Source organism: Cricetulus griseus, unplaced genomic scaffold, assembly GCF_003668045.3.
Source record: "Cricetulus griseus strain 17A/GY unplaced genomic scaffold, alternate assembly CriGri-PICRH-1.0 unplaced_scaffold_56, whole genome shotgun sequence".
Taxonomy (NCBI): Eukaryota; Metazoa; Chordata; class Mammalia; order Rodentia; family Cricetidae; genus Cricetulus; species Cricetulus griseus.
The window spans coordinates 102,991-115,137 of NW_023277319.1; the positions used below are offsets into that span (position 1 = coordinate 102,991).

Sequence of the window (12,147 nt, forward strand, 5' to 3'; positions counted from 1 at the left end):
GTCTTTCATCCTGATAATTGCCCACCTGCAACTGAACCTTGCCTCAGGAAAGTTCTGCTCCAGGTGTCCTCTATCCAGGAGCCCCCACACTAACCCTACCTCACAGCAAAGGAGAAAATAGTTTCTTATTTTCCCATCATCACCTCATTATCAGTAGAAATCAAACATTTTCACTGAACAGTATTTGTGTGGGAAGAGCTTTCATTCACAAAACATGTGTTTAACATCTACATAATTTCATGCCTGAATCTGTGGACAACCGGGAAGCCCATTCATAAACTGCACACATCCATCATTAAGTAACTCCTTGCTCATGGTGAAAAGATGGAAGAGTTCTCATTTGCAGTAGAGAAAGACTCAACACCTTTGAATCTCTGCACTACCCCCTGTGCTCTGCAGACAGCTTAGCTTCAGCCAAACAGTTGACAAAGACACATTGTGCTTAGTGGCTTGTGGTATTGTGAAAGATCTCTGAAGAGGTAGACTCTGGCCCCACAAGAGACTTGTGAAAGTTTGTTATTGACATTTATATTAAAAATAGTGACAAGAAGAAATCAAGTGTCACTTACACAAAATGAAAATACTACAAGACAATATGATTTCTGTGGTGATAACAAGTGAAAGCTTTCCACATGACAGAATAGACAGATGGCAGGTCAAGCAGTTCATGTGTGTGTTGAAATGTTTAACAGAGTAAGGAATCAATGCAATTTGAGAAAATGTATTAATATATTTTTCCAAAGAATTTTTTCATTAATTTAAATTAGAAACAAGCCTGCTTCACAGTCAATCCCTCTCCCTCTTCCTCAACTCCTCTCAAAACTCACCCCCATATGCTCCCCAGGGAGGATGAGGCCCTCCATGGGTGATCCCCAAAGTCTGTCATATCATCCTGGGCAGTGGCTAGCCCCGCCCCATCTGTCCCCTTGTGTCCAGGCTGAGAGAGCATCCCTCCATGTAGAATGGGCTCCTAAAGTCCTTTCTCACAACAGGATAAATACTGATCTACAGCCAGAGGCCCCGCAGAGTTCATAGGCCTCCTCATTGACATCCATGTTCAGGGGTCAGGGTCAGTCCTGTGCTGGCCTCCCAGACATTAGTCTGGGGTCCATGGGCTCCCCCTTGTTCAGGTCGGTTGTTTCTGTGGGTTTCACCAGCCTGGTCTTGTCCCCTTTGCTCTTTACTCCTCCCTCTCAGCAACTAGATTACAGTTGTGGGGTTCAGTGTTTAGCAGTGGATGTCTGCCTCTGCTTCCATCAGCCACTGGATGAAGGCTCTAGGATAGCATATGAGATAGTTATCAGTCTCATTATAGCAGAAGGGAATTTAGGGTAGCCTTTCCACTATTGCTTAGATTGTCAATTGGTGTTGTCCTTGTTGATCTCCGGAAATCTCCCTAGTGCCAAATCTCTCCTTGAAACTATAATAGCTCCCTATGCTATGGTATCTCTCATCATGCTCTCCTCTATTCTTCCCACAACTCAACCTGCCTGCTCCCCCATTTCCTCCACTCCCCTCCTCTACTCTCTCTCTCAATCTCCCAGCTTTCTCTCCCCTACCCTCATGCTCCCAATTAGCTCAGGAGATTCTATCCCCTTCCCCTTTTCTGGGGGTGAGGGGTAGGGCGTAGGGGTGGGGCAAGCATTCTTCTCTTACAGTCCTCCTTGTGTCCTAGCTTCTCTGTCAGTGTGGATTGTAGCCTGGTAATCCTTTGATCTGTCTAAAATTCATTTATGAGTAAGTACATATTATGTTTTTCTTTTTGTGACTGGGTTACCTCACTCAGGATGGTTTCTTCTAGTTCCATTCATTTGCCTGCGATTTTCAAGGTTCCATTGCTCTTTTTCTGCTGAGTGGTACTCCATTGTATAAATCTATCACATTTTCTTTATCCATTCTTCCGATGAGGGGCACCTAGGTTGCTTGCAGGTTCTGGCCATTATAAACAATGCTGTTATGAACATAAATGAACATAGGTCCTTGTTGTATGAATGTGCATTATTTGGGTATATGCCCAAGAGAGAAATTGCTGGAGCTTGGGTAGACTGATTCCCATTTTCTTGAGAAACCACCATACTGATTTCCAAAGTGGTCTTACAAGTTTGCACTCCCACCAGCAATGGAGCAGTGTTCCTTTTTCTCCATATACTCTCCAGCATAGACTGTCATTGGTGGTTTTGATTTTAGCCATTCTGGCCGGTGTAAGATGGTATCTCAGAGTTGTTTTGAGTTGCATTTCCCTGATGGCTAAGATGTTGAGCTCTTTCTTAAGTCTCTTTCAGCGACTTTAGATTCCTCTGTTGAGAAATAATCTATTTAGTTCTGTACCCTACTTATTAATTTCATTGTTTGATGTTTTGGTGGCTAGCATCTTGAGTTCACTGTATATTTTGGAAATCAGCCCTCTCAGATGTGGGTTTGTTACAATAAATCTTTCTGCCAAATGTCGCCTGAGCCCCACTGCCACGTGTGAGCTTTATGCCAGCTGCCTGCCCGAGTTAGGCCCAAATGAATACACAGAAACTTGTATTAGGTTCAAAGCTGCTTGGCCAATGACTAGGATTCTCATCTGTTAGTTCAGTCTCAATTATCATAAATCTATATATTTTATAAGACTTATCTTATCGGACGCCTTATTGGGGTCCCTCCTTGCCGGTGGATTACATCCTGCCGCTGGAGGAGGAGTGGAGGGGGAAAAAAGGCCCCTCCTGTTTCTCCTTCGCTTAAATATGAGTCTCCTTGCCATGTCACTTCCTGCCTGGATCAGCACTTCTCTACTACATTTCCCAGAATCCTCTTTGACTCCTAGTCCTGCCTAACTTGCCGTTTCATTGGCCAAACAGTATTTTATTTAACAATCAATAAGATAAACATATACAGTACATTCCCCATCAGAGTTTGGTGAAGATATTTTTCCCATTCCATGGGCTGTGGTTTTGTCTTAATAACTGTGTCCTTTGCCTTACAGAGCTTCTCAGTTTCAGGAGAGAAATTTATTAATTATCTTTCTCAATGTCTGTTTGCTGGTATTATGTTCATGAAGTAGTCTCCTGTACCAATTTGTTCAAGGGTATCTCCCACTTTCTCTTCTAAGGTGTTCACTGTGGCTGGATTTATGTTGAGATCTTTGATTCATTTGGAATTAAATTTTGTGCATGGTGATAGATATGGATCGATCTGCAATCGTCTAATGGCCAAATTCAGTTATGCCAGCACCATTTGTTGAAGATGCTTTCTTTTTTCCATTGCATAAATTTAGCTTCTTTGTCAAAAACTGTCAAGAACTAAATTTTAAACAGGCCAGGATGGAGGGAACCAACAAGACTGAAGTTGTGACAAGTTAATTGCTAGCAATCCAAATTATTGAACTCAGGATGATAAGAATATAAAAATTGTAAGGACAGCAGGGGGCACAATAGAGCCATTAATCAGAGGAAATCAGATGGAAATCTGATGAGTTTTGCAGGGAACTCCAGAGCCTCTGTGCACTCCCTTCTTAAAGTCTATTAGCTGAACAATATCTGCTACAGTTGATATGTGAAGTCTACAATTTTACACACAGTTAACAATCAATGTTAAATATTACATACATTTTCCCCTTAATTTTAAAATATTTATGTATTTTTTATTTTTGTAAAACTTTTTCATACATTGTATTCTGATGAGATTCCATGTCCAATTCCTCTTAGTTGTTTTCCATATTCCTACAAGAAACCCACAACTTTTCTTTTTCTCAATAGAAAGGAAATTAATGAACAAATACAAAAGGATTAAAGAAAAGAAAAAAAGCCACCAGGAGCATACACCTAAAATATGCTGAAACAGAAAAATATAAATAGCTTATATATGAAAGAAGAGTGAAAAATTCTACCCATTTAGGAATTGATTAAATTCCCATGGACAATTCTCATCATTGCAATCACCACCTGTGTATCTATTTTGTCATGAAAATGAACTAATGAATCTGGTGGGATTCTATTGTAAATGGAGAGATTAGGCCATGATGTTATAACCACAATGTCTACACATGTCTCAGGAATGACTGCTTCCTCAGACAGGATGAGGATTTGGACCTCAGCATCCTGCTGACTGACCCAGGTGTCCTCCACCTCCTTCTTCTCCAGCTGGACTAGGTCCTTATCTAAGAAGCACCCTGCTCCTGAATATGCAAATCATGTGAGTCTATGTGGTAAATACAGGAATGTCCACACCACCAACAACATATGATCAGTGTCCTCTCCACAGTCACTGAGCACACAGGTCCTCACCATGGGATGGAGCTGGATCATCCTCTTCCTCGTGACAGGAGTTACAGGTAAGGGCTCCAAGTTCCAGACATGAGGAGGGGCCATGCACTCAGGTGACAGTGACATCCACTCTGCCTTTGTCCCCACAGGTGCCCACTCCCAGGTCTAGCTGCCGCAGTCTGAGGCTGAGCTGGTGAAGCCTGGGTCCTCAGTGAAGTTGTCCTGCAAGACTTCTGGCTACACCTTCACTAGCTATCTTATGAGCTGGGTGAAACAGAAGCCTGGACAGAGTCTGGAGTGGATTGGATGGATTTATCCTGGAAATGGTAATACAAAGTATAATCAGAAGTTCCAGGGCAAGGCCACACTGACTGTAGACAAATCCTCCAGCACAGCCTACATGGAGCTCAGCAGCCTGACATCTGAGGACTCTGCTGTCTATTACTGTGTGAAAGACACAGTGTTGCAACCACATCCTGAGTGTGTCAGAAACCCTGGAGGAGCAGGAAGCTGCCCTGGGACTGTGATGATAGAGAAGATCAGCCTGGAGTCTTACTTAAAAATAAACATACTGAGTGTCCCTTTGGCTGTTAGTTCACACAGTCCTACTAATATCTCAAAATCACAACTCTGCATGAGGTGAATCTGATTTAGGATGCCCCAGTGTACAGCATACCTTGACAATCTCTTCTCTAGTGACCGCCTCTGTTGACTTGTTTCTTCATTAATAAAATAATAAAAGTAAAAAGTGTGATTCTGCATTATAGTAAAAATATCTCTGGACAATCTTCTACTGGGATTTTTGTTAGTGTTGATTTTAATAAACCAGTATATGAATCATAGTTATAATAAACTCTTGCTGTGTAACCAAGCAGAATTTCCAGTCTCTTCAAATGTGAGCTATGTATCAAAATGCAACATCACCACCACATAACTATAAATCCTATTAGTTGTTCAATAGTATTATTACATTACTTTTCACAAAATGTTTTAATCAAATCAATGTATGTGCATGTTCGTTGAGGGAGGTTCTGAGGTCATAGAGTATTCATTGGTCCCACATTTATTTGATTCCCAATATCAATCACCTCTCCCACAGTCTCAAGCCTTTATAGACCATGGACCTGTACTGATGCACCATTAACTCTCAGAGGCCATTAGATACCACGTGCTCAATTTGTTCTGCAGAGTGTTTGGAATTTGGCCTGGTAGAGTACTTGTAGACACCGTCCACCAGTTGTGCTGTCTGTCAATTCAGTTCATCATTAGTGGTCATAGCTACATCTAGGTACAACAACACCAAGGAACAGACTGGGTTTCATGGATCTGGAAAACAACTGAGGCACAGCTCACCATTCATCCTTGAAATATTTACTCAAAAGAACATAGATAATGAAGACAGAAGGCAGAGTCATAGTTTGGGCATTGTGTGTGAGCCCAAAAACAAACTTATAATAGTCAACTCTCCAAATCAGGCAGCACTGTGAGGCTTTCACAGTATCTGAGTTCATGTGTGTATCGATCAATCCTGATTTCTCTAGAAGACACTGTTTCCTTGGAGTCGTCCTCTGTCTCTGGCTCTTACAATCTCTTCAGTTTTGCATTTTGTTCTTAGAAACAAGACTGGTCTATGGAGTTATAGTGGGGAAGTGAGAGCAATGCAATATCTCACATCCTCCTCAGGACCTCTGGGGCATCTCTGACCTTTGCCTCATAGGGAGTTTTCATGTGCCCATCACAGTGGTCTTCATTTAATCACTCAGGTCGTCTGTGATCTGCACTGTCCACCATGCATTTACCTCTTTTCAAAGACTCAGAAGTTAATATAAACAGAAATCTCATCCATGTTCTTTTCTCTCATCTTTCTGCAGGCACATATCTCACAAAAAACTAGAGCATGATCAGAACAAGCAGTGGGACAACACTAATAACTAAATGAGAAGTTCGTCGGCATCACTAATTTTCCATACAATTTTCTGAAATCTATTATTTTTGTAACAATAATACACCATCAGATCCATAAAAACACACCAAAATCTGAACCAAAAAGTTTACCCCAAACTAAAGAAAATCTGAAATACAAAACTATGGATCTATGAACTGTTGATTATCCAAACTTTTTTGTTTTATAATAGCTTCCTAATTTATGTTTCTCTTACTCCATAGTCCACTTTGGATTACTCACAGTATCCCTGATTTGATTGGTTGTGCCATATGGATTCTATATCCTCTGCAGTTATATGATAACTTATGTTTCAGGATCCTTATTTCAATATGACATTATAAATACATATGCATTTATTTCTATTCATTAATTTATTTAACAAACTGTTGTTTAACCTCTTTCCATTCCTCCAAAACCCTGCCCATTTCACCTACCCCCCATCCACTTCTCTTCAGTGGAGGGCATGCCTCCCATGGATATCAACAAAACATGGCATGTCAGGATGATGACACAATTTAGCATGAGGAAGATGGTCACAAAGTCAGCAGATGAGTCACAGACAGCCCTGCTCACACTTTCATGTGTCCCACAAGAAGACCATGCATACTACACATCTGACACATATATGCAGAGACCCTAGGTCAGACCCATTCACACGCTTGGTGGTCAATAAAGTCTGCTGTGTGAGAATTGTCTAATTTCTTTATGCAGCAAATAGTACTATGAACTTTCCTCTTATCACTCCTTTCATAGTGTCCCAATGTTTGGATGTGTTGTGCCGTCATTGTAATTGAATGCTAGGAGGTCTCTCATTTCTTTCTTTATTTCTCCCTTGACCCAGGAGTCAGTCAGGAGGAAGTGGTTTAGTTACCATGAGTTTGTAGGCTTTCTATTTTTCGGTAGTTGTTGATTTCCAACTTAAATCCATGGTAGATCCCAGGGAGTTATTTTAATTTTCTTGTTGCCATGGAGACTTGCTGTGTGATGGAGACTGTGGGACAGATGCAAAGTGGAAACAGCAGGGAGGTCCCCGCGTCTGTCTGGAGTTTATTCACTTTGCTATCCACACATAACCGGGCTGACTGAGTGACACCTGTCAGAGACATGAATGGTCACCAAAGGACTCAAAGCAGAAATGACTCCAAATCAGCAGCTCCCTTCATTTAGTTGCTCTAAATGAAGTCACTTTCCTGCAAATGGCACAGAAACAGAAAAGTCATAGTCCATAAGAACTCTTAGCCATAACAGGGTTTCTGTAATTAATTAATCACTTAAACAATTACATCACAATTCCCCTTTCTAATCCAGGGGTGACTATTCCAAGGGTCCTCCTCTTGAGATTGACCCCACATCTCCAGGAAAGTCCTGCATCCTCAGAAAATTGGAGAGATGGGAATACATTAAAACCATGGCACTGAAGACCAGGTAACAGACTCATTTTCTTCCTGTGGTAATAACACACAAGGAACCCATATATAGTTTGATGAAATCTAATGGCACAAATGCAAAGGATGTTAACTAACACAGCTCATACACAAACATATGCCATATATGTAAAAGCATTTTGTGATGTGTTTAGTATTTAACAAGGAATAGCCTCTGTACTGTTAATGTTTATTTAATATACATATATATATATATATATATATATATGATATACTATACTGAGGATGAAACTTGTGACCTTGTGCATGTTAAACTTTCCCACTGTCATGTCCCAGCCCAGTTTCAATGCTGTAATTTAATGTACACTTCAGTATTCATCCATTTTTACATTAGTTCCCCTTGAATTCAAATTGCAATGTATAATTTTTAAACTTCTATGAACTTACTGTATAATATCTGGTAAGATACACGGTGAAGAGTTCATGTATAAAAAGAAAATAATTAAGTTAAGGATGTTGAATCTTTTTATAAACACATTATGAAAATATTTTAATGAAATCATCGCCCTCGCCGGTTCATTTTCTCTCAGAAATTTGCACCATTACCTGCTGCCTCTAATGCTCTCACACACCAGAGAATAATATATATCAGGAAGATATGCAAATACAGCCTCCCTCTGCTCATAAAACCAGCCTGGCCTCACCCCGCAGGTCAGGCAGAGGACTCCAGCCCTGTCTTCCCATTCAGTGAGCAGCACTGAAAACACGACAATCAACATGGGGTTGGGGCTGCCCTGGGTTTTCTTTTTTGCTCTTTTAAAAGGTAGATAACACGGGATGCTGAGTGTGTGAGGAGACACGAGTGAGAGAGACGGTAGACTTTGTGACAGTTTCTTCATCAGGCTCCTGTCTGTTTGCAGGTGTCCACTGTGAGGTGAAGCTGGTTGAGTCTGGTGGAGGATTGGTGAAGCCTGCAGGGTCACTGAAACTCTCCTGTGCGGCCTCTGGATTCACTTTCAGTGCTGCCTGGATGAACTGGGTCCGCCAGGCTCCAGGGAAGGGGGTGGAGTGGGTTGCGAACATAAACACTAAACCTAATAATTATGCAACCTATTATTCAGATTCGGTGAAAGGAAGATACACCATCTCCAGAGATGATTTCCAAAGCATGGCTTACCTGCAAATGAACAACCTGGGAACTGAGGACACGGCCACTTACTACTGTACAGCTGACACAGTGAGGAGTTTTCAGTGTGAGCCCAGACAAAAACCTCCCTGCCCGGCTCCCATGACCAGCAGGGGGCGCTCAGCACACATAAAGCCCAGATTCAGACATAATTGATTTATTTATTTTTCTGTTTTATCTGGGTGTCCTCTCTATTTACTGTTATTTTGGGATCCTTTTAATAATTATAGACTCTGGAATTCACCAGCGCCTCTAAAATTTATGGCTTCTGTTTTGACAAATATTCTTAAAACAAATATGCCACCTAGTACTCTCTGAACAAATGCAGAAAGTGTCTATGAGGGAAGAGTGATTCTCTGTGGTCAGGCGTTGGGGAAGCTCTGGAGACTCACATGGACTTTTCCCTCATACTGAGGTTGGGGCAGACCCTGGACAGGAACAGTTTTAGTATTTCAGAGGGAACCAAGTGGAAGTGGAGCCTGGCTCAGTCACAGTAAGCATCTGTGTTGTCCAAACCACTCTCCTCTTCTGCACAGCAGTGCATATAAGGCTAAGAAGTGATAGCACTGAAATTTTATTTATTTTCATTACTCCATTCAACATGGTGTCTTCTGCTTCTGTGTTGAATTAGAATATTCTAGTTCTGACCTCTCTGCAGTAACTCAGAGCTCAGCCGCTCACCTGGAGCTAAGGGATGGCTGCTGTGTGGTCTGGGCAGTGTCCTTCCTGTGAGCTTCTACTTTGGATTCTCAGATCCTGATATGGTTGCCTTTGGTTAGGAATCCATTCTCACTATATTAAGAAGTTTCCTGGTCAAGGACTCAGGACTCAGAGTGCGAGCAGTTTAAACTTGACAACAGTGACCCCAGAGTTCCATGTTGGTAATAATGTGAGCTTATGCGTCTACCAGTATTGGGCAAATATTTTGGAGAAAATATTTTGATCATGTGGAAATTCTCATATTTACTTGCAAATGAAAACATAAAGATATATATATCTTATGAAAACATAAAGATATATATATATACATATATATATATATATATATATATATATATATATATATATATATATGGAAGAAAACAGCCACTCACAAACTCACAAAATTAGTTACAAGGTAAAATAAAGAAAATGCTGTATTTGGTGATCATTGGCTTATTGGAATGAAGCTCACAATCTGAGCACCTTGTGTAGACAAGGAAGATTAGCAGGTCAAGGGTAGTCTCAGGACACAGCTGGTTCCAGGGCACTTGTGACCATTTGATACCTTGTTTTAACTAGGAACAAAAGGAAACCATGAGGCTCCTTTAAACAGTCTTACTATCTGGATTTCTTCCAGGGTCCTGGATGAATCAATGGGTCACAAACAAAACACCTGTGTCTCTAGAGTTGAGATCCTCTTCCTGGGCGTTCCCCTTCAGGAAGAGCCTGCATGACATGAGAGAATGGAGGTCAATGGCTGGAGAAACTTTGCAGCTATCACTGAGAAGTCCATAGTGTGTCAGTGATGCATTCAAGGATCAGATCTCCCTGAAGCTGAGCTCTGCTCCCACTGAAGACACAGCCCTGCCTTACACTGCAGCAGACACAGTGAGCAGGTTCCCTGTGTGCCCAGAAACAACCTCAATGTGAGGATGCTCAGGACCAGCAGGGGGCGCTGTAGACCCAACTTTCACTGGGAAAGAAAATGTAGTAGGTGAGAGAAACATCTGGAGAGTGATAAGTCCTCAGGGACCCTAAGGTTTCCTGTCCTGACCTCAAATAACTGCAGACACCACGTGATACACTCGATGTAGTTAATGTGATAAGACTCCAACTTAGTAGACTAAAAATTATTCGTTAATTAATATTGCCCATGTATGTTTTAGTTCACACATGGAAACCTTATAGGAAGGTCAACACCCATTGGACATACATCTAACAAGGCCACACATTTTCACACATGAGGTGTCAGACACCCAGTCATCGTCATCACAGCCAGCAGCAGCAGCATCTGTAATTCTCTCTGTAACTTCTGTCCCCTGAGGGAGGGGTTTTCTCAGCTGGAATATTTGACTGTGATCTGGGATCTCAGGCTTGGATGCTCCAGTCACAGTGTTGATTCCACGTAGCTCTGCTGTGAGAGACCTGTGCCCAGGTGTGATACACTGCCCTGTATAGTAGGAAATTACCAATACGGAGTCAGGTAGAAATATAAGGGTATTTAATAGGGAAAAGCCTTACTTACAGAGCGAACCAGCCAGCCGGTGGTAGTCTGTACAGCAAGAAGCAAAGAGAAACCGAAACCGAAACGCAGTCCCCCTACTCACTCTGACCATGCCCTCACAAGCCCTCAGGTACTCCTGTAGCCAGCCCCTAAGAAGGCGTGGCTACAGCTTCCCCTACAATTCCCCTTTTAGTCTAAAAGAGGATTAAAACTTAACAGTATAAAGGTAAAATATAAGAAGATAACTATCTATTTTAACTAAACCCTAAAGTCATCTGAAAGAGGTGTCCAAGCCTGAACACCTCCTTCCAAACCGAACCATAAACAATAGGAAGCTATTCCTAACAAGGTATATACACTATCCTAAGTGACAACAATGGGGAAAGGGGGCGTAGCATTCTCCAAGTTACTTCCTGCTGAAATGGGACGATGATAGTCATGTGGGGTCCTGTAGAAAGAAAATGTTAGTATCCATCCATGTTAGATGGGATTTACTTGATTGAAGATCTCGCTTGAAATCCTCAACTTGATTGAAGTCAGTACCCGAACCTCTGGCCGGAGTGTCAGCTGAAATGGAGTAAGTTGGATCTAGTGCAGTCGAGGAGCTGTGGCCCATTTTCTTTTTAGGGTGTCCAGGGATTGTTGTTAGGCAGGTCTTTATTGGCTGTGTGGGACTCAAACATGAACAGTTAGCAGAGAAATGTTTGCTTGTGTATGTACACATGCTAGGGAATGTAACCATGAGAGCATAGCAATTATGAAAGGGTGTACACCTTGAGAGAAAGATCTAAGAAAAGACAAAGACAGTCCCCAAATTTTTCTTTTATTTTGTATTACATCAATTGGCTTTTTGATATAACACAGAAACATTAAAGCTTAGTTAAATAATGTGCTTGGATTTTAGAGGAGGAAAGCCAAATCTATCTCTAAATCCAGCATTGGTTTAATTGAATAGGGACTAGGAAATAAAGAGAAATAGAGTTTTTTGAGAGATAGCTGTAAAGTTTACCGTATGGCACATTCCTTTTATTTGATGGTTATAGTTACCTTGTCTTCTTAAGTATTTACCCATGTAGTGTCCTTTGTCTTCTGAAGATTAGTTTTCTTGTGAAGATAAAAGCAAAACACTTCCCTTTCCTTTGGGAGGTTTCTATTTAGTTTATAAGATATACCTTAGT

General features: G+C 41.3%; 1 gene segment (V, D, J or C); it reads left to right on the forward strand.

Annotated features, from left to right (window-relative positions):
- The first annotated feature begins 8,354 nt into the window (after positions 1-8,354).
- Positions 8,355-8,919, forward strand: LOC103164450. The segment is given in 2 exon segments: positions 8,355-8,400; positions 8,498-8,919. Coding segments are annotated over 2 exon segments (468 nt in total).
- The last annotated feature ends 3,228 nt before the right edge of the window (positions 8,920-12,147 follow it).